The 23901-nt window shown below is 39.9% G+C and overlaps 1 protein-coding gene across 1 annotated transcript in view; it reads right to left on the reverse strand.

Moving 5' to 3' along the window:
• Nucleotides 1-1609: 1609 nt before the first annotated feature.
• The window catches only part of LOC146590983 (glycerol-3-phosphate acyltransferase 3-like), a 28235-nt gene continuing 5943 nt past the window's right edge, over nt 1610-23901 (reverse strand). The window contains exons 2-14 of the mRNA XM_085313670.1: nt 13299-13371; nt 11478-11748; nt 10212-10286; nt 9410-9499; nt 8281-8374; nt 7886-8001; nt 6296-6351; nt 5882-5967; nt 4697-4825; nt 2996-3075; nt 2438-2555; nt 2202-2232; nt 1610-2043 (exon numbers count right to left, since the gene is read on the reverse strand). Coding sequence (XP_085169796.1) covers nt 2441-2555; nt 2996-3075; nt 4697-4825; nt 5882-5967; nt 6296-6351; nt 7886-8001; nt 8281-8374; nt 9410-9499; nt 10212-10286; nt 11478-11748; nt 13299-13371 — 1185 coding nt within the window. The 3' untranslated portion in view covers nt 1610-2043; nt 2202-2232; nt 2438-2440. The remainder of the gene's footprint in view (nt 2044-2201; nt 2233-2437; nt 2556-2995; nt 3076-4696; nt 4826-5881; nt 5968-6295; nt 6352-7885; nt 8002-8280; nt 8375-9409; nt 9500-10211; nt 10287-11477; nt 11749-13298; nt 13372-23901) is intronic.

Consider the following 23901-nt stretch of genomic DNA (forward strand, 5'->3'; position numbering starts at 1 on the left):
AAGAAGACAGAGCTGTAGGTTTCTCCAGGGTGAGAATACATCTTGTGGCTTGCACATCTAACAACAATAACAGAAAAGTTACTTACAGTAAAAAATATTTTTGAGGGCCTGATCCTCTGAAATATTCCTTCCCTTTCTTCCAGACCTATCAATGGGCACAATTCACCATGAGACCCCACTGTGCTTGCTCTACATACATGCAGAGCAAAAAAGGCATCTCAACCAACTTAGAAGCTTGGTTCCCCCCAAAAAACGGATAGAAGATAAGCAGAAATAAGAGGAAGATGAGTAACACAAACAAATATGTTATTCCACTGTGAGAAGCTGCAGTTTACAAACTTCCCACTTATGAGTTATCATGAGAAAGTGTTCTTTTTACTGTTACCATGTGCTCTTGCTGGAGGAGGAGGAGGAGTTCCTTATCTATGCTTTCCTTTTGGAAAACAAGCAACTTCCCCACAACCTCTGCAATCTAAAGGCAGTATATAACCTCAGCTGGAAGTGTTTGCTAAAGGCCACTGATAACAAATGCAAGTGAAATACAGATCACATGCAGAACACCAGGAGAAAGGAAAGSAATAAAACTGAGGTGATCATCGAGGGTACCTGAAGAAAGCACCGCCAAAACCTGTGCAGGCATTTCTTCAAAGTGAGGTAACRCATTGCACAAACAACAGTGCTGCTGCCACACACTAAAGCAAAGACTCAAGGTCCCAGCAGAAGTATCTGGCAAGGTAAGATTCAAAAAAGAGCAGTCTCCATTTAAAGCAGGCTGGCATTTTTACCAGCAGCACATCCGACTCYTGTCATTGGCATGGTATGATCAGAACACATCAAACGAAGTGCAAACGCCCTACTGCCTCCAGTGGAGAAAGAATGAACATCCATCATCACGAGGCAGATGCGGTTTTCCTTTGCAGTCTTACTGCTAGCACTCTTCCTACGTGGGTGGCTAATAGCTTTTTCAAAGGGCATTTTCAGCTACTGTCTACCCAAAATATCAAAGTTTGGGCTGACTGACCCATCTGAGAGAAGTCACGTACTTGCAGCAACTAAACTCAGGGACACACTGGGCTTGGCCCAGATGCAGGTAAGCTCAGTTTTCTATTTCTGCACTGCATAGCCTTAAGCAAATTACTACCCCTGTTAACCCCTCCATTTCATATCGGTTTTGTATAACTAAACACTGAACTTTCCAGGGCTGGGMAGTTTTATAGTCTCTATTTGTGCAGTGCTGTATACACAGCTTGCCATGACAGATCTTCCATCTCTGATGAGATCTCAATCAATGAGCTGTTGTAATGCAAACCTTATTAACTGTTCTTACCAACCGATCTGTCTTCCAGCAATTTAGGCAGAGCAAAGTAATATCTATTCGTGTGCGCTTCATTAGTGACATTCAGATCATTAAAAAAGACAGATTCTTCCTCGTGAGAGCTACTCAAAGGGAAAGCAAACATTTTTATACAAAAAAACGCTAAATGTGACTGGAATATTTAAATCTCACATTTCTTAAGTGCACTTACGTGAATTATTTCYGGAGGGTGGGCTTGCCAGAGAGCAATCAGCAGCTTTCACAACCAGTGATGACATAAGCAGGCACCTAGCCATAAATAATTTCAGCACATGATAATGGAGGCCATGACATAGTTCTCTTTAATTCATGCAAGGCATAAAAACAGGCATAGAAAGGGATACAGCAAAACCGGAAGTCAAAACATAATGCAACAATATGGTGCATTTTTTCTATCATATTGTCCTTTCTTCAGACTAATTTATCCCAGTGACACAGGTAGGTACATGGGATAAGCTATCATGTCAGTTGTTCTACTGCTTTTCRGCAGAACCCTTGAACACTTCCTACCTTGCAACCCCCGGTCTTGTAACATGAAGRTGGAAGTCTGCAATTGCTTCTCTCCCTGTGACAGCCAACACGTCATCTCCAATTTCCAATTCCAAAAGYGTATTTTAGTGAATTGCTCAATTTCTTCTGACATCAGCAGCTTTTATCTCTAATGTAACACCACCTCTGGCTCAGGAAAACTGCTAAAACAAATTGTTGCTATAGGTTGGGAGTGTGGAGATGTTTTATTAAGAGTTAAGAAGTTAACGTCTAAGGTAACTCAAAGATTAGAGATTTGGCATTTTAAAAAAAAACAAAAACAAAAACAAAAAAACAAAAAAAACAAAAAAAAACTTACTAATTTTATTGCAGAGGGTTCTCACTCATCACTGGAGAGAAATAAAAACAAACATTATAAGTTTTCCTATTTATAAACATGCATTCTTACTTAAAACACACTGTTTAYGGCTTCTCTGCCACGTCATATGCAATATATCTTACAGGGACAGCTGGTAAAGAAGCGGGTTTTAATATATAAAATATAGCTCTGTTTCTGAACAAGTCATGGAAAAAAGCATGAGCTAAAATAAGCACCATTCAATGAAYACTTCCATTTCCTGCTGTTCCATTCTCTACTACTATCTGGCAATATTTTTTCTGTTGCTCCTCCTTGAAAGACTCTTTGACTTTTTTCCTTTTCAGTCCTCCATCCCTGGAAGATATAGATCAAAAAACAGTGTTGAGTTCATTTCATGGTAAAGGTAGAAAAAGTTCACAATATTTAGATTATATAGTCAAAGCAACTTTCACCTTAAACATCAGCTTTTACAGTACAACGCTTAATGACCTGTATTGCCAAGATTTATTACAAAATATAAACAGTGCCTTTCTTTGAATTCTTATCAAATTCTCCCTGCTAGCTGGATTCACTCTGCCAGATTCGTTCCTCTTTTTATATTGTATTAGTCTACTCATTCTAGAGGAACTGTTCACTGAATAAGAAATACTCTCTCAAATTCAGTAAGGGCGGTGGACTACAGCCAAAGCAAGGCAAATTTAGAAGAAACTTTAAAAGACTCCAGGCTTCTATGCTAATCTTTCAGAACAGCTAACTGTGTTTCAAACCCAACTTCTAAAGGTCTTGATTCTTACCAAGGAAGTACCGACATTCCTCCCTGAGCAGCGATGACAGCCTTGACTCTGTCAGCAAAGTGAACAGCATCTTCTTCTTCCTGAAAGAGATGTAAGTAAACTGCTTTACAATTTTAACATTTTCTCTACAGCCTACTTTAAAAAACACTTCCTGCGAGAGAACAGGCAGTTAGGTTTATACCAGGCCCAAATGTGACCTACAGGGCAGTTTTAGTAGGTTCTAGCAAGTCAGTCTGCTGGGTTTGCCACCATTCAGTACCAAAAAAGAAATGGCATGCATTCAGCAGTCTGAAACAACACATGCTCCAAGCAAGGYCACAGGCCTGGCCAGAGCAGGGGATGCATCTGCTCCCAGTACCTCGSTAACCATCTGGCCACAAGAAACCCAGAGCAAATCAACAGTGTCATCTTAGAGGAGACATGGTGTCTTGAGCAGGATTGGGGCCTGGTACATTCAGTATCAGTGAATTATTGTGAGTCTACAGGAGTCAGTTTGCCCTAACCACGGAGGATAYATGTGTTAACCACCCTGTCAAGACTGAGTAAAGAGTGAGGTGGCCTTCAGGGGCAGTGGGCTGGGAGGCCATGCCAAGCTGCATAGTAATGCTGCTGTGAAACAGATTAGCTGGATATTCTGTAGGGCAGAGAAGCAACAAGGTGGGAGGGAGCAGGGCAGACGGGGCAGAGGCGGGGCACAGGATGGCAGAACTACCCCAGCACAGAGTGAAGATAAGGCCTGAATTGAAATATCACTTCTGGAGTAAAGAAAGAGAGGGTTGTGCCCTCTAATTCTCAAAGAGCTGGAAGAAAAATGGCTCCCAATTATACAGAAATTAGACCCCTCTTCCCCTCCCCCCCCCCCCCAAAAAAAAAAAAAATTTAAGATGGGCACATTTCAAGAAGTGGCTCATTCAACAAAGAAAAGAAAGGCTCCACATTCATTTCCTTCTGTGATTACCTCATCTAATATTCCCAGCTCACAGGCAGAAAAACTCCCAGCCCTGCAGATTCAGCCTACACACTGACATCTCTAGTAAAAGATGACACAGTGCATCTTCATTTTAAATAAACTCCTGGGCCAAAAATATGTCTTCACCTTCTTACAGCTGCTGCCATATCTGCTCAAGGCTATTAAAATTAAGGTCAGTTTCCTTCCCGATTTCTAAAAAGATGGGTAGTGTATAAACCAGACTGCCATATAGGTTTAGTAGAAAAAACAAGAATTCAACAAGACACAAGCTAGAGAGAAGATGACAGCTCTTCTAGAGCTTTTCTGCCTTTGCTATGTTAGCTGTGTTAAGACATCTKTTCACTGCAGTAAGTAGGTAGGAACAATGAATACTCTCAAACTGCCCAACTGTAAGTGCTCTGAGATACCAACTTTCAGAGATAAACAGCCATAGTACAGAAAGTTTATAGCCCTCAGAGACATGAGCTTTATTTACTCCAATGGTACACCATGGAAACCTCYCCCTTAGAGAAGGAAATGTAGAACTATAGTTGGATTGCTTCCATTATCTTAGCATGCTGCATTTTCTGATTTCCAGTCTTTGCTTAATTTTAAAATTAAATTGAAGGTCATTTCTGGCTTTTGTCCACTAGGTTGACAATAAAGATCACATAATGCCAGTRTATCATGCCTAGCAGTACAAGTTTCTTCCCAGAAAACAGTTACAAGCATCTCCAAAAATATATAAGTACCTCTTTGACCATTGGTGGCAGGTACCACACATTGCAGACAACAGCCCAACTGGTCATCAATTTAAAAGCATAGGTTGTCATGGAGTGTTTCATGCTGTCCCAGAAAGCATCTCCAAAGCGAGGGTCATACTACAACACAAGAACAATAAGYTGAAGGGCACAATCTCTTACGCATRCAGTATGTGGAGATACAAAATGTACACGCAGAAGAGACGACAGGCATAGAAATAACAGCAATCAGAGATCAGCCTAAGATTAAAGAACCACTTCAAAGATGAAAAAGTAAAAAGATACTCAAAAAGGAGTTCACAGTGTCAGTTCTGAGAAGGGACAATTGTGAAACAAAGAAACAARAACTTGTATATGCAAAGCAAGAGTTCATACTAGACTACATACACTCTACAGTTGGACCTGGGTTAACACACAGAGGTTGCTTTTCTTTGGCTATGAAGTCACAGCTCAACCTCTTAAATCAGGTGCAAATTTAATCCCACCTCCTAAAAGCAGCAGGAAATGCAGGCTGAAGCTCCATGTTTTCACTTTTATTAGAAGTTAATAAAATTTAACCTTTAAAGGTAACACAGGACTCCAAACTAGGACAGCCTCATAGAAACAAATCTCAACTGTAACCAGATGCAGCCATTCAAAAAGTATAATCTTGCAACAATGTCTATACCTATGGATCTACTGACTACAAGGTTTGCTTCATAACGCTCACAATACCTGCAACAGTTTCCATGAGATTAGAGAACATCATAGCTGCACAAAAAGGAACTAATGTATTCAGAGGTAAAGTGACTCTGCTAAAGCTACTCAGAAAGCTCTGGAAATGCCAAGAAAATAATCAATTTCTAGTCCTGTGCCTTTATCCTCAGAACAAAATGGAGCCAGGAGCCTTAGAACAACAACAAAAAAAAAAGCAGACAGAATGAAACATAGCAATTGCAATGGGGCTTTTTGAGTTGCTCCCAACCAGTTTTAAAGACACTCAGGAATTCATTTCTCCTACGCCACTGACCTGTAAGACGCTGCCATCATAAAACAGTTCAGATTTCCAAGGGCTTTATCTAGTGCCTTATTCATGCAAAACAAAGACCCTTTTAAAGTTTACATATGAATATCTTCTCTGATTTGAGGGCTTCCTGCATATAATCCTTCCGTGCTTGGGAATGGGAGATACATTACCTTGATTGCTACTGGATGGATAGTCCCTCCCACCTCAAAGCTTCCCTTCTTAAACATCATTACTGAAGTATTGTTTATGCAGGTACCTGGCCAGAATTAAAATAGGTAATGAGTTAATCCATTCTAATAAAGGTATCAACAAATGAATCAAAATCTGCCTTAAGGAGATTTAAGTTGTTGGAGGATAAAGCAAACTTTAGAAACTCAGTCTGTTTTCTCTTCTGTTATGCCACACAGCCCAAATAGATTGTCATAAAACTGTTGTAAAATAATGGAATTTGACATCTAATACCTCAGCAAGAGCTACAGAATAATAATAAAGAAAATCCCTTCACTGTAAAGGTCAGGTGTAATAAACTACATATGACAGCAAGACATGAGCACAGCAGTAAAACCAGTATAGTTTTTTCTTACCTTCTGGAAAAATTAAAATGGGTAATTTGGTCTTCTCTGCAATGTGTTCTCTAATTCTGTGGAGGGAAAAATAAAAATTTAAGTGTATGTTTCACTTCCATAGAAGACACACTCATTCACATCCAGTCATGAATCTAAACATATGTGATCTCTTAAATATGACAAGAAAAAGCCATTGCCCAATTGCTCTCTATCAGGATAAGAATTAGTTCCAGACCTTCACCTTGGACATTCTCTTGCTAGTTGCATAACAGGGTTTTCTACAGAAGTGAATAACTCTCATTTCATCCATTTTAACCAAGTAACAGTGGTACTTGAGATACATGAATTGTTTCTCATTATCTCTGACAGGCTCTGGCTATGAATGCAGTCAAGCTTCTTTTGTCTCAAGTATGACAGTTTTCCATATTTCAAGTTTTCATGCTTTCCAGCTTCATAATATCAGTTTTATACATATCTAATAATCCTCCTCATCTTCTCGATAAGAATTAAACCAAGTTTTTACTACATTTGGTGCTTTTTTTTTTTTTTTTTTTTTTTAAAAAAAAGAAAAGTATATTACCACTATATGGAGCGCATTTACTGACACACAAGATTAGTTGTTTCTCAAGACATATATCTGTCTTTCCTAAAAATCAAAAGAAAGCAGTTTCTCTACAGGCCATGTTAAAGAACAAAAACAAAACTTCAGATAGCAAAACAAGGGAATGATCCAGCACAGAGTGACCTCCTCCATTTTTCTAAAGACTAACTGCCACAGACACTTGCTTAATGTTAGCCGCATTGCATCCTTTTTCCTGAGGACTAAAAATGGCTAAAAACAATTTGCTCTGTAAAAAAAAAAAAAAAAAATGAGAACATGAGAAAAGCTACACTGAGCCAAACTTGTTCATGTCCTTSAAGTCCAACACGCTGTTCTGACAGCAATCAATACTGCAGGCCTGGAGAGCAGTACAGCAATCAAGCAAACATACAAAGACATTTTCAGAATGCTCTTCCAGCAGCCAGCTGATATTTTTTTTTTCTTATGAACTCATTTAATTGCATCTGCAAATTTTTGCATGCAAGACTGATAAGGGCTGAGGATGTTTCCAATGAATAGTGATTGGTTCCATCAAATGATCTGTCCATCTCCAGAAGCAAATACATGAACCTAAAGTTAAGTTTGAAGCGTCCCTTTATCCTGTACTCATGATGGTAAAACCAGCCTCACAATGCTCAGAGCTGATGAAAAACGTACGAGGGCAAAACATGATCTGGGAGGCAGATACGTTGACAAAACTCGGATTCCTGTCCTGACATCCMGAGTTATCACTCTTGAATCTGAATGAACAAGCAGCTGTCTGGGGCAGGCAGGGTGATAATGGAAATGCAGAAATTTCCAGAGGTTACAGGGCAAACGGTCAGGAGTCCAGAAGAAGATTGCTACACCTTGCATCGTAAGTGATGGAGCAGTTACAGAACTCACACTGATGACAACCTACAGTTGTTCAGCAAGAGCACACATAGGGTCAAAACACTTAATTCACACTCATGGCTCACAGTTTCTAAACCTGATGGGTCAATTAAGTTAACACCTCATTACCTTACTTTTTTCTCACCAGGTGACGGTCTTTCATTTCTGAACGTTCAAACAAAACATGATCACCGGTTTTCATGAAAGATTTTTGAATAAGTCCTAGAAGCCCTCCGTGTGCCTGGCCAACCTGCAAGCCCAAAACAAACTAGTTACTATGCAAACACATGCACACTTTTAAATGATAAAGTTATGAAAGAAGATGCATCAATTTCTGAGCTCATTCACATGTGATCCTGGTGCTCTTGGTCAAAAACATGCACAAGCCTACACCTGTGTTCATCACTCTGTASTCCTGAAAGTGAGAACCTGAATCCTATCATATCCTACTGTCTCTACCTACGATCTCATCCAACACTACCTGCGGGCATCTCAAAATTACCAGTATTACCAATTCTCTTGTTCTTACCAAAGAATAGCATCCATCACTAGCCAGGATTAGAACATCTAGTGGAGATGTGTGGTTGGCTACGCAGATGCCTCCTTTTTGTGGTCTGTTTTCTCTGTAACGACAACCGTTRAAGTAATTACTTGATGTTTATTCTCAAGGCTCCAGCCCCAACTAGRAAATCCATCGGGTGAACGTACACCAGTAACGGAAACTCTCAGCCACAAAGACACTTTACACACATAACAAACCTCTAGATCCATAGGAAATAGAAGAGCGCAAAAAAAAAATTAACTGTTCGAGTTCTTCACAGTTATCCATTGTGAAAACCTATTGTTTGCTAAAAGAAAAAAGGCAGCTAGCCTTGCCATGGCCTTCTGTTTGGTCCTGAGCGCAAAAAAAAAAAAAAAAAAACTTAATACGAGTATTACTGTCATACATATTAGAACCTCTGGAAGCATATTACTGTGCACAAGTCATCTTGCCTCATTCTTTAAAGTACCCTTCAGACTTCACTAGTTTTGGCATTTTAGTAAATTCCTTWGTTCTGTATGTTAGTATCCTCATAGGTGGGAATATGCAATTTCTCTGCAGAAGACATTTTAGTTGCAAATATTACCATTCAGAGAGGCACATATCAAAGACTACTCAGAGACACTGAAACTCTATGTTCAAAAATACTAGAGCATGATTTTGTTGTCTTCTAAAGAAAAAACACAAAAGGAGCCTGTATTACATAAATCTTCTTAATTACAATAACCAAGCAAGCAAGATTTTACTTATATACCCATCCACAATATACTTCAGGAAAGAGCGTGAAGGATTAGCTACTGAACAAGTCAGCTAATAAAGCAATTGTAGGTTTTGAGAAAAACATCTGARTTTAAATTTAATCAAGTATAGAACATTTATTTCACCTTTGCATACCCTGCAAACACACAACAGAAAATACAGTAGTGGCATGAAAATGACTGGAGTGAAAGGAAGACAGATAAGGTGTAAGATTATCTAAATTCTTGAAACTAATTTCATCCATCATAACRCACAATAATGGAATAAAAATCCCCCTCTGAAACTTGAGATGCTTGATACCATAGAGAGCACTAAGAAATGAATAATGCACATCTGAGAGTGGGTTGGCATCACCCACCTGTTATGGAAATGAACAGCACCACTCAGACATCGGACCCCTAACGCAGCACATGTCATCTGGACCTGGTTGCTCAGCCAGCATTTAATCCTAGAAGAAATAAAACCATGTATACGTTTTTAGTTCTCTGTAGCCACTCATAGCACAATATCATTATTCCCAACCACTGTTATTACAAAAAGTACACTAAGATGATTTATTGCAATAGCTGTACCCAACAGGACAAGCTAGCTGGTTATCAGAGATAATTCTTGGCTCCATTCCTCTATTCAGGAATATTAAAATATTACTAGATTCAAAGCAGAGGAGATTATAGTAGGGCTTTTGATTTACAGATTTCCTCTAGAAGAAACTTATTGACTCACTCATTAACATTCATTAAATATAGAAATATTTAGCTGGTAAATCATATTTGAGTTGTTTGCACTGACGGAACTTAACTATTTCACAGCGTTAATACCGAACTGCTCGTGACAGGACTTACTTGCCCTATGCTGAAACAAAAAGCATGCTTTTCGTTTTCCACTGTAAGATGATGTATCTATCGGGGTTACTCCAGCAGTATCTTTSTGGGTTACATTGCATATCCCCTTTTGGATACCATTACCTTTCAGTACCCTTGCATATCCCCTTTTGGATACCATTACCTTTCAGTACCCTATCAGTTTACAACAGAGAAATATCACTCCACAATCTTCAACGCTAATCCTCCCAGTTCAAGCAGAATTATACTCTAATGCCTTGATTCAATTACTCTAAGAACTGCAACAGAAATGGCAAAGAGCTCTCAGCAAACATTTACCTGCCATTTGGAAACTGTCCTACGACCGTGGTTGCTGAAACCAAGAAGAGGATACTGAAAGAAGCCAAGCTGATGCTACAAAATAAAATAAACCTCTTAATTAATGGTAAGAAGGAAAATTGGAAGATCAAGTGAAAAGATCTTTTAACCCCTTYATCCCTTCTAGGATGCTTCTCACCTCCGTTAATAGCATCTAATCTGCAATATAAATCAGTTAAGTCCAAAGGGACAACATGAGCCAATTAATCCTGCATTGAGTCCTAAATCTTCCGTTATCTGGAGTATAAATTCCAAAAAGCACCATGTTTCRGTCTAAGGCTATCAGGTAGTAAACAATCTACCAAGTTCAAAGAGGCTAAGTAGCGGCTATGCGATTCTTTAAAGTAGGCGAGGTTATACTATAAAATGCAAAGCAGAGACTCATCACTAAATTTTTAAAAAAATCTATACAGACATTTCAGTACATATTTCTATCCTGCACAGTAAGTTACTACATAATCATGAAAATTAAATGTCATTAGTTACTAATGACCAAGTAAAACAAATTCTAAAGACATTTCTGCATGAAAAGCTGTCTCCTTAAATTGCCTAGCTAGGCTTACACAGAGGCATATGTACTTTGATAGGTTATTTATTGGTATAAGACACCTTTATGCACTGCAACAGTTTTTAGAATACTTCCCTCCTTTAAAAGGAATCAGAGTCTTTAAAAGCTTCTTCTCTATAGAGGAATATATTAAGATTTGTAATTGCACTGTCAATGTAATACAGGTTGTTTTTGTTTAAAGGCACCTCAAATATTCTAAAAATACATCTCAAATAGGTGAGTCTCTGTTATTTTTCCTCCATCTTTTTTGCCCCATCCAGATCTGCACTCCCAGAACACTAGTTTTCCTCCAAACTCGAGCATTCAGCATAAAAGCTCCCCCAAATTTTTCAAGAAAGTAGAGCCCCATCCTTTCAATTGTTATTTTATATCAAAAACATCTGCAAATCTTCTCTATGAGGTTTTGCTGGATTTGAAAAAAAACTAATTAAATGAATAGACAAATTAGCACACTAAGAAAATAGAACATGAGAAAGTTACCTCCTCAACACTTTTCAGGGATATTTTGATGTTTAGAGTTTTCATGGCATCTTCAAAAAAATCAAAGTCATGCCACAAACTCATTCCTGCATTAGTCAAAAGCATATTATTTCACTGATCTTTTGTAAAAAAAACAACATGAAAAGAAAACAAACTCCAGTTAATTTTATCTGGCTCACCGAAGAGGCATCAGGAGACAGTACCGGATTAGGATCCCAGTGATCCACACAAAGGCCAGTTGCCAGCTGACATGGTGAAAGTTGGCATTAGTTCTGCTAAGGAGGTTCCAGGAGACCAGCTCCTCAGAGGAGAAACGCCGGGTGACTTCATCATCTGCAACCGCCTCAAACCCCTTCTTCGAGAAATACAGAATATCAGCAAGGTTGAAGCATCCTTGTCGCTGGCCAGCAATCTCCTCTTCCATGGAGGTTTCTTCCCTCTGGATGATCCCTTAATAGTAAAAGGCAAACAAAAAACACCTGGATAAGGAAAGGAGCCCTCCTTCCACACAGGAAAATGGACAATCAAATCTCCAGGAAGAGGAAAATACTCCTCCTTTTGAGGAGTAGTTCTCCCACTGTAAGCACTCCCAGTAACKCATGGGCATGTTTGGTTTATGGATTATCAGTTAACTCCACAGGTTGCTTCACTAATCCTGCGCCATATCACATCACTAGACTGTTGAAGAGACAAGCCTTCAGAGTCAATTGCAAATAAAACCCTGAGCATGACATTGTCTTCATTATCATTTACCAAACAACGTATGCCCGCACAGCTAGCAATGTCAACCCTGCACTGCCAAGATTACAGCTCTCCGTTCTTGTTCTGAGATAAAAAGTAGTGTTTATTTTGTTGTTGGTTTTACTGTCCTCATTTAATTTGGAGGGTTTTTTGCAATATTGCCCCAGCTGTAAACACCTTCAACATTTTTTCCTTAGAGCCTTCTCCCCCTGCACTGTTTCYTCTTTATGAGTCACTTCACTTCCAAGAAGCATGAAGTTGTCAACCTTTTCTCCATAAACATACATACGGTAACACAAAAGCACTATCAGAAAGAATTAAACATATTCACATTTCGTATTTGTAAAATTGTGCCTCATTGTGAAATCTCAGTGATGTTGACTGAAACGGCCCTGAAGCCAGATTCTTAGCTAGCTGTTTACTGTAAACAGCACTGCATTGATTTGTATCAACTAATATTTCCTTTTTTTAATAGCATTAAATATGCATGCCTTTAGTGCATCTTAATAAGTGTGCTAGCCTCTGATCAGAATCACAAAACCTTCCTCTAGCTGGATTTCAGTTGAACCTTCAATGTCAGGGAAATCAGACCTGTAAGTCTTCAGGTGACAAACAGAACAATCTGTCTTGGATTCCTATGACTATAAACACCACTACAAGTAAAAGAATTATGAGACTTTGATCCAGTCCCCTTCCATGGAAAAAAAGAAAGGAAAATAGTTGGAAAAACAAAACAGAAACAAAACTACACTGTCTTTGAGATTCTATCCCCATATTTAGAGAGGAGTTCAAAGAGTAACAGTGATCCAAGGGCTTATGCCACTGCTTTGCTTAAGGCTCAGTCTTTTGCGTAACAGGAGTTAAGAAAAACAGAGAACCTGTGAAGAGAAGTGTCAAGTGCAAAAAATACCCATTCTTCCTCCTAAACCTCCGAAGAGGGAAAACTAATGGAATCACAAAGTACAAAATCCCCATGAAAAGGGGGACAGCTTCCCAAACACTTACAAGCAATGTCTTTCTCTTCCCACATTGCTCTCTCTAATGTCCTGTTACCCAGAGGATTAACCAACGGACATCTTGCTTATTATATACTCAGTCTCTTTTACTGTTTTGTTCATCAAACTTCATTTTGACCATTCTAGTTTTCTTACTTAACATCAGGTGCAATTTTGTTTGTTCTCTTTCCTAGGTAAGATATTAAAATAGTTGCCGTTTTACCAGATGAATACTGCCGTGTCATCTTCATACAAAGATCTTACCATTGGAGATTAAATTTTCAAGTGCCAGCGCCTTCTGCTTTTTTACTCCCTTCTCAATCTGCAGGGTGGCCCACTGTTCCCAAAACAAGAAAAGTAAATGGTGATGGTTTTTATTTTGTCATTGCCAGGTATTCTGCAAAATCCATTTGTGAATTGTCTGAGCCTTTCTTATTGAAGTCGGAGCTTAGGTTTTCATTGATTTTTCAAATTCAGGCCTAAGGCTGTCACGAACATCCCCTATTTCATTTGTTATATTGATTACTTCTTGCCACTGCACTGAAATATTATTTGGTTCAAACTTATTTTCAGGACTCCTGCAGGGTTTTTTGTTTGTTTGTTTTATTTTGTTTTTAAAATCAGATTACTGAGCTATCTGAGAGATTCTATGAGGTCCACAGGTCCAAGACTCTCTTCCCTAGTCAGCTTCAGGCAAATGATACAAAAAACTGTCACTGAAGTTAGAGACATTCTGGAATGACAGACCTAAAAATGTATTTTGAAGAATAAAACAGAGCCTCAGGGTAGCCACACAGTTTGTGTTAATAAAAGACAAGGAGAGGAGGGGGGCCATTTCTTATTGAATAGTACTTTTGAAGTAGTAGTTTTGGTAATGAGCGTTCACCTTTCCCTATTTGCACCTTTTTGAACCATCTCTGTTTTCTCCACCCTGTGCAAACTAGCTCAAAACTCAATTACCAAAATCAAATACACCAGAAAAAAACACCGCCTTTTCTACAATACATTCAACACATTGAAACATCTCTTATAAATACACAAAATCATTATAAAGACCATTTGCAATATTGCTGCCTATTTCTTCAGGTTTTATGTTGGCACAAAACGCAATAGTAAATATATAGACATACAAATAGTAGCACTTATCAATACCAACTCTTCCYGTATTTATGTTGTCTGTCATAACAGGGCACAGAAGTCTTGTGTGTGTGTGTGTGCTCTGCTCGTTATTAAGAAAGCAACTACCCACTCATCTTCAGCTGGCGTAAGGCTTCACAGCTACAACAGGTATCCTTCTGGTTTGGGTAAGCTCTTGCTGAACAGTTTCTTTCTCTCTTAGTGACATACAGAGCCATTGAAGTCACGGTGCAGCTTGATTCAAATAATTTTACCATCTTTCAGACCTACAGTTTTGCATACGCCAACAACTTAGATCAGCTTTTTGTCATCCTTAGGTTTTGTGTGTAGTGTGTAGTCCACCAGCTCCTTTCATAGCTACTGAACTAAAGTCAATGATAAAAAGGGACTCTTTTATCATAGGATAATCAGGATGTTTCAGTTACCTTCAGTTGACATATAGTACCAGTCATCTTAAAAAGTAGAAAGGGTCCAGCGATGTTATGTGATGCTATTAAATGCCACAAAATCCATCTGTTATCATATCATAAAGACAGACCTCTGGATTGTCCATATTAAAACATTATTAGATTGAGATACAGTGAAAATTTTAAACATACTAGCTGTTCCAGCACAGACAAGTCCTATTATTCTCTAGAAAAAGGGAACTGACACATATCTACCCCAGTGTTTCTCAATACATGGTAAGTCAATCAGAAGTAGGGAGCTAGGGGGCTGTCATGAAAACTGGATCCCACACATTGAGAAATGAAAGAAAAATGCCATATGAACAAGAATGTCACACCATAAAAGGAATGAAAGATGCAACAAACCTGAACTGTTCATAATCTGCTGCTGCTCCTCACCCCTCCTGCAGTATCCCAAAGAATAATTGCAAGGCATAGAATGATAGAATTAGTAAAGTTGGAAGGGACCTCTGGAGATCATCTAGTCCAACCTCCCTGCTCAGCAGGGTCACCTAGAGCGTGGTAGACAGGGTTGCAGCCAGGTGGGCCTTGAAGAGCTCCAGAGAAGGAGACTGCACAACCTCTCTGGGCAACCCTGTCCCAGTGCCCTGTTGCTCTCCTAGCAAAGAAATTCCCCCTCACGTTCAGGCGGAACTTCCTGTGGTTCAGTTTGTGCCCATTGCCTCTAGTCCTTTCGCATGGGACAACTGAAAAGAGTTTGTCCCCRTCCCCTTGACACCCTCCCTTCAGATACTTGTACACATTGATAAGATCCCCCCTCAGTCTTCTCCTCTCCAGGCTGAACAGGCCCAGCTCTGGCAGCCATTCCTCAGAGGACAGGTGCTCCAGCCCTCTGATCATCTTTGTGGCCCCTCGCTGGACTCTCCCCAGTAGCTCCATGTCTCTCTTGTACTGGGGAGCTCAGAACTGGACACAGTACTCGAGAGGAGGCCTCCCCAGGGCTGAGCAGAGGGGCAGGATCACCTCCCTCGACCTGCTGGCAACACTCTTCCCAGTGCACACCAGGACACCATTGGCCTTCTCGGCCACATGGGCACATCGCTGGCTCGCGGTCAATTGGTCATCCACCAGCACTCTCATGTCCTTCTGTGCAGAGCTGCTCTCCACAAGGTCAGCCCTGAGCTTGTACCGGTGCATAGGGTTATTTTTCCCTAGGTTCAGGGCCCTGCACTTGCCCTTGTTGAACCTCAGGAGGCTGCTCTCCGCCCAACTCTCCAGCCTGGCCAGGTCTCTCTGAATGGCAGCACAGCCCTCAGCTCTATCAGCCACTCCTCCCAGCTTGGTAGCATCATCAAACTTGCTGAGGAGACACTCCGTCCCCTCATCCAGGTCGTTGATGAAGAAGTTAAACAGGATGGGAGCCAGTACTGAGCCCTGGGGGACGCCACTAGCCACAGGCCTCCAACTGGACTCCATGCCACTGATGACGACCCTCTGAGCTYTGCCTTTCAGCCAGTTCTCAATCCACCTCACTGTCCACTCATCTAACCCACACTTCCTGAGCTTCTCCAGGAGGACGTTAGGGGAGACAGTGTCAAAAGCCTTGCTGAAGTCAAGGGACACAAYGTCCACYGCTCTCCCYTCATCTACCCAGCCAGTCACTCCATCAGAGAGGGCTATCAGATTGCTTAAGCAGGATTTCCCCTTGGGGAATCCATGCTGGCTACTCCTGATCACCTTCTTATCCTCCATATGCCTGGAGATGACATCTAGAATGAGCTGTTCCATCCTCTTTCCAGGGATGGAGGTGAGGCTAACGGGCCTGTAGTTGCCTGGGCCCTCCTTCTTGCCCTTTTGGAAGACTGCAGTGACACTGGCTTTCTTCCAGTCCTCAGGCACCTCTCCAGTTCTCCAGGACCTTTCCAAGATGATGGACAGCGGCTTGGCAACAACATCCGCCAGCTCCCTCAGTACCCGTGGGTGCCTCCCATCTGCACCCATGCATTTGCGGATGGCTAGCCTGCCCAGAAGGTCCCTAATCCCATCCTCCTCAACCAAAGGAAAGTCTTCCCTTTTCCAGACTTTCTCCCTCACGTCYAGSYTGCASGATTCMTGARGGCTGCCCTTAGCAGTGAAGACTGAAGCAAAGAAGGCATGCAGTAATTCTGCCTTCTCYGTATCCCTTGTCACCAGGGCCCCCACCCCATTCAGTAGGAGGCACACATTTTCCTTAGTCCTCCTCCTGCTGCTGATTGTGGTTGATGTAGTTGAAGAAGCCCTTCCTATTGTCCTTGATATCCCTTGCCAGACTCATTTCCAGCTGAGCGTTCCTCGCCATATGGCGGGGGGGGGGGGAGTAAAATAAGAATCACCTAACGTGGCAAACAAAGCCCCTTGCCTTACTTTTTGCTTTCCTGTCTGTTGTCTACCATCCTTATCTTGCATATCATGCTCTCACATGGACAGCACCTGCCATGAGCTTGTTCATGCTGTCTTAAGGTTATTTTGAATACCTCAAGGAGACCAGCCTTTGAGCTCCACTCAAAAAAATAAAAATWACCACCACTGACCAAAGGGATTTCTACTCAACAAATGTATATTACCAAGTTCAAATGAGTCAAAGATAAACCGAACAAAAATTGAAAAAGTTGACTAGTCAAGTATGAAATCCTACSAGGCTATTACCTAACACCTTCGACAGCACAGAGCAGCAGTTGGGTAAAAGTAGCAGTCTGTAGTTGAACAGACAACTGAGACTACGAAGATAGATGATCAGGAAGAGCTTCCAGAAGAGAAACAATTACACAGGACTTGTTAGCCTAAAAAGAGATGGCTGAAACAGYGTATGACAGGAGTCTATAAAGTCATGACTGGCATAGAGTAAATTCRTAAGAACAGTTACTCATTTTCTCTTCTAATATAAAAACTGTGGAGCATTATACAAGAATGTTGGGCAGCAGCTATGAGAGAAAAAAAAAAAGGCAATCTCCTCCTCCACAACGTGCAGTCAAGTTGTGGAGTTCACTACCAAGAATGTACTGCCAGAGAGAAWAAAACCTGAAATCCAGTCAAGTAAAGTCAAGCTATGGAAGGAAATCATCATGAGATATGAAAAGCAAGAATCTGCAGTAGAAGCTCAAGCGATGAGCAGCTGGGAGAGTATTCCTGGCAGTACTGCTATATGTTAACCCTGCTCTTACACATTTCACTAAGCATTTGAGTTGACTCCTCTTAAAAGCAGTCTATTGGGCTAGGTCAAACTTTGGATGGACCCAGTGGAGCAAGCATTTACCTTCTCACGCATTTGGTGACATCCTTACATTTAATCTGTTTTTCAAACACAAAGTAAGGCTTTTGTGATTGCCTTTGTTTTGCAAAGTATTGAGACAGAGCAGTCACACTCGTCTTTGTTGCAACACTAATGAAAGGATGTTTTAAATAGCTTACAAAACCATAGATGTTGCAACTAGCACAGAATTTAAGTATTAAATGGAGCAACTTCATTCCTAAGTTTGCTGACTGAATAATGAGAACTCAGGTACTGTGCTTTCCTCCCTCACATTTCTGAAGGATGAGGACACAAGGCATCTAAACATCTCTCAGGTAATCTCAGCCTGAACATCGGAAAAACTTGACAGCTTAACTCCAACAGCCCATTTATTTGAAGTTCCCTGTAATTACACTCTGAGTGAAATGAGTGTGCACAATACTTCATTACACTAATTATTCTCTTCATAGTACGTTAACCTTAAAATCTATACAATGCAGCACATTCACTTTTTAAAAACTCATTTCTACTGTTTTGGTGAGTTTCTTCACTCCTTTTCTTTCTCAAGGGCAGCTTGATGTGTTACTCAGTAATATATTCTCCTSTCTTGTGTCATCATTTACTTTTGTCTCTCTTTGCTTCTCTTCCAACATTTTGCCGTCTCTTCTCCCATGTTCTCCTAAAAGCTTTTTCAAATCCCTCATTACACACGTTCTTTTCAAACTTCTTGGCCTAGTTCTCATAGGTAACAAAGATACATTGCCTACTTCGCGTCAATTACTCCATCTAAAATTTTCTGATGTAACTACAAAGAGAAGGTCAGTGGGTTTTTATTGGAAGCTYAAGTAAAACTCTAAGATCAAGCCCCTCAGGATTTTTGCATCCAACAGCCCTTTCTGCCTAGCTTCATCTCACCTTTCAGATCCCAGCCAAGAACCCAAAGTAAATAATCTGTGTATTATACCTCTACGCAGGTCTGAAGAAAATGTCTAAGCTCTAACTCTCCATGTTCAAATGGTGGCAAGTATTTAGAAGTCTCCTGGCTGCTCACCTCAGGGCAGAAAAATCAGTTCAGTAGGGTTCTAGCAAAATTTGGAGTAAAAGGAAAAGTATCAATTCTTTGTTCTGTTTTGCAGTGGCTAGTTCGGAATAACTGCATACTTAAAAGCATAGCAGAGATTCTATTCACCTAAGCGTTCACGGCATCTGCCCATACTCGAATGGGAGCTTAGAGCACATTAGCTACCCGAACGCACAAGTGAGCTACTTCTCAACTGAAGACACAGCTACTGCAAACCTTCCTGAAACTCTTCTGTGGGATGGGTCTGGACTTTTGGGGTTCTCAACCCTCTACCAAAACACAGCAGAGCTAGAAGAGGTTCAACACAGCCCACCAGCTGCTGTCCAGAAGCAGATGTCAGTCGTGCATGTATAAGAGCAGCCTGAAACAGCCTTTGCAGTTGGACAAAGCAATGCTGACTGGGCCATGTGTGAGGCTGAAAATTTTCTTGGGATTCACTCTCCAGACTGGGAGTGGGGAATCAGACTCCAGAAGTTTTATAGGGAGGGGTGGAGATCGTCCCAGAAAATCCTCCATGTCAGTGCAATTTCTATCAAAATATTAGCTGAGATTCTAGTAAAATGAACTGGTAAGGGCAGTATTGATTTTACTCTGTTCTTGAGTCCATTTTTAGACCTAGGCAAATCCACCATGCATCAGTTCAAAGTAGTATCCATAACGCTAGCTGATTGATGCTTTCCCTATACACGACTACCTCTCAGGAAGTGTTAATATTCTAACTACACGAGGAAATTCAGATCTCATAAAATTCCAAACAAGATTCCTGGGAAATGGGACTACAGCTGCAAAGCATGCTTATCTAACTTCCCACAGGCCTTTAGGGTTCAGTATTTATTTCATACCAACAAATACATTTTCTTTTGCAGGTGCCAATCAACACTAAAGGGCTGGGGGAATATTGCTAGCTTACCTTTGCTGGTATTGCTGTTTCCACCAAAACCCATTACAGACAAGTAACTCTGAATTTTAAAACAAACATGCTATTTCAGAAATGAAAGCTTACAAGCATATTGGCCAGGATAAGCCCATCCAAACCTAATTCGTTTTTAACATGTTCAAAAATATTTTTTATGAACAAACGAAATGTAATAATAGTAAGTACTAACTGTTGTATAATAGAAACTTATGAAACTAATCTCTCGGAGATCTTTTACTGTTATACCATCCTCTCACCCTCAAAAGCAGATCTTCAGCCTTGAGTTCTGTTTTTAGAAAATATCTTGTTTTGTTTTACGGAATAAAGATCCAGATCTCTCATTGGAGGAGAGGCAAAGGATACAAACCCAAGTCTTGCCATGCACAGATTCCATCTTGCTCATTTGTTCCTGTTGCCAGTGCTAGAGTACCGAGGAAGTGAAGAAATGAGTTGTCTCATCATATGCCACCATTATTCATTGAACAGATCTGCTAACTTGAACCCGATCTTAAAAGACCTGGTGCTCCCAGAAAATTCAGCAAGGGCTAAAGATATCCTTTCTCTACAAACACAGCTTAAAAAAAAAAAAAAAAAAAAAAAATTTGACTTTAAAATCCATTATTTTGATATCTAGTCTTATTTTTCTCAAATTGACAGAATAGAGGAAAATAAAACCCATTATTTTAATATCTAGTCTTATTTTTCTCAAATTGACAGAATAGAGGAAAATAAAACATGTTTTCCCTCCATCTCCCTGTTTGTGTAGCCATTTAAAGCTGTGAGAAACAAATATAAAGTATTCTCAGATCAGAATGGCCTCATTTTCTGCTCATTTTGCTCAACTATATAAGAGACTAAATCAAATGCAAGACAATGGAGAATCCAGTCACGTGATTTCAATAGGTTTTTTTTTTTTTCCTCTGGGCAAAATATCAGCTACTTGTTAAAGTACTCCCAGAGCACTGACATGCCTGMGATTTAGTCAGTGTTATACTGACATGTGAGTAAGTGCCTGCTATTACTTTTTTAAAATAGCTATCCAGCAAGGCATCATATTTCACTAGTCAGGCTAGCCACATGAACCGAACAGTCTTTGTGCCATTCCTAATCAGCTAGATCTCAGGCAACCAGATAGCATCACAGCCAGAAACAAGTTGACACTTGGCCAGACTATCAATATCAAGTGACAAATTTTGAACAAAGGGTGCATATAAGCATACAAACCTGCTTAAAGCACACTGCATCTCAAGCAGTGGTTTCAGCAATATCCTCTTTCATCAGCCCCAGGACTTCAACAAGAAGTCCAGCAATTGGATGCATAAGCTCTAATCTGCCACTTCCCCGTACTAACTACCCTTCCAAAGAAGGAAGTGATCCACTGCCAACGCCAATGCGACCTAATACTCCCTCCCTCCTTTTCCCCACCATGATATATCTTAGCTATTCTTGGAGCATAGTGAGAAGTACCTTGAATAATACCTGGGAGGAGATAACTGCAATGAATCAAAACATAAAAACAGAAAACGTTCTTTTTTGCCTTCAGGACAGTCAGAGAATAACTTTCAGCTGAAAAACAAAACAAAAAAAAAGAAAGCATATGGGGAACCAGTCAGAAGTACAGCACATTATGTTGTGTTCTTTCCTTTATTACCTGCTGCAAATTGGGTAACTATGCATATAAGGTTGTATTTGACCTCAGAATAATTTGATTACATATACATATTTTAATAAACTACTCCTCCATGTTGGGAGCACAAGATTAGCCAGCTTGTAATCAGTTAAGAAAACAGCAGATGATAACAAAAACACTTAATATCCTTTTCAAACGAGAATTGCCTTCCAATAGTAAATGCCCACTCAGTGGGTCAAATTTCCTTTCAAACAGGGAAGAACATAAGAAGAAACTACAAAAGTTACTGTAATCTGCCAGTTGCAACAGTAAAGCTGTCCAATGAGCTCCTCAGATTTATGTTCAAAGTGAGAGAGCCTGATGAAATCAGTTCCATGTGTAAGTGCCACAATCCTCTTATTCAGGTTACCGGTAAGAATTTAATTAGCATACTTCTGGCTAATAAAAAACAATCACATAAAAAAAGCCAGCGTTACTTACAGTCGCTTATAAGTCAACATTACCTATAGCCAGCCAATTCCCGTTGATAGGAATGTCAGAAAATACATGCCACCCTTAAAGTTTGCAATCCTGACTCAAGTACTACTGAGTCAGACAATGTAGCAAACAGCTGTAGACAGCCTCTGCCCAAAACTTTTTAATCAGTATGGGGGTGGGGGGGAGGAGAACATACAAGAGACAACTACAAGATAGAACTGGGGAGGTAAGATGGACTAATATCACTAGTATCACCAAAAATATCAGCAGAATCAGGATCTTAGCCATGACTTATTTATTCCCGTCTATAAAAAAGTTACACTTTTAGAAGATAGTATGGATTGCTCAAGTCTTATACAACAGAACTTGTGACTAACTGCTATGTCACTCAGATTTATAAACGGAAGAAGCAGATACACAGTTAGTATTCTTTCTTAGAATAGTATTCACTAGTACTATATAATTAAAATAGTGCAAATGAAACTGTCAACATTTATGTACTTCTAAAACACATTTCCTTGTTACTTACAACCTCCCAGAAACTCATACATCCTTTTATTGATATTTGTTAGTAAGCATACTGTGAAGCAGTCTTACTAACTTGAACCACAAGCTCCATATCACGAAATCTCTATTTTAACAGAAGACCACCTCAAGTTAGTGCCAGATTACAGCCCATCACATAAGTAGATATCATTGAATGCACCATTCAAAGGAGCTACACCATCAGTAAAAGCTATAAAAAACACATTCAAGACTCMCACAGTTCACAGAAGTCTTTCCGCTGACTTTTATGACACCTATATCAAAAACCCAGTTTATTAAACATGCYCTGTAGTAAAAACACACCTTTTAATTCAATACTCAACTTACCTCTAACACTTTTATTACAATTTTCACATAGATATGTGTAATTCCCAGCGACACTCTAAACATCGAAGGCAAGAGAACTAGCACCACAAAYAGAATCAGACAGAGTGACAAAATCTTGCCTTCCACAAGACTGTAGCCCCCTCTATTTTTTTCCATGCTTCAAAATGCCAACCTGCTGCCTTTCTGACAATATTTGTTCATCTGCAGTAAGAAGTCCAGCAAACTTCAATAGATAGAGGCAAACAGAAATTACACATTCTAGGAGCCAAAACTACTCCTAGGAGAGGGCTGCTGCCCTCTGATGCATGTCACCTCATACTCTTAGTGATAACATAACTTTTACTCTTGATCCCGCCCTACTGCCACCCACTTCCTTACCATTGATAAGCATTTACTCATCAGATGTAATTCAGGGGAGAAGAAAAAAATAGATAAGTAATAATACATGTCAGGTAATAAAATGCTGTCAGTAAGGAAAATTGTCTCTGCATCAACTATTTTTCACAAGGTGTCTTACCAATAGCTTATAATACAGAGCAAAGTATGTACAGTTTCCAGACCTTTGAAAATGTTGCCTTTTAAAACTAATTTAACACATGTAASACTTCTGCCACTGAAGTTTGATCAAATTAGTAATTTATTTGGTCAGATTTTCTACTACATGGCAAAATGACAGTTTTGTTTGGGTAACTGATCAGAGGAACCAAACTGAAGCTTTATATGCAGAAAACCAGACTATTTTATTAATATCTGCGAGCTGGAGACAAAAACTGCAGCTGGTATGAATCAACAATCCAAGGGAATAAAACATGCTTCCTCCATTGCTCTGCAAATTAACCCAATTGTATTACAGTGTTAGACAAGGCAGGGCGGTAAGGTAAGTAGTCCCCTAACTTTGAATCTATTCAACTGCAGAAGTTCAATATGCTAAGTAGGTTTCTCTTTTTATCCTATGAAATTCCAATAGTTAAATTCAGTATTTTGGGGAAAGTCCAAGTTCAGCTCCTTAGAGCTACCCCTACTCTGTCCATTTCTACATACCAGAGAAGAAAGAAAGCTAAGTAATGTCATTCCTAGC

Source organism: Rhea americana, unplaced genomic scaffold, assembly GCF_003343005.1.
Source record: "Rhea americana isolate MKP2758 unplaced genomic scaffold, rheAme1 scaffold_392, whole genome shotgun sequence".
In the NCBI taxonomy this organism is placed as follows: Eukaryota; Metazoa; Chordata; class Aves; order Rheiformes; family Rheidae; genus Rhea; species Rhea americana.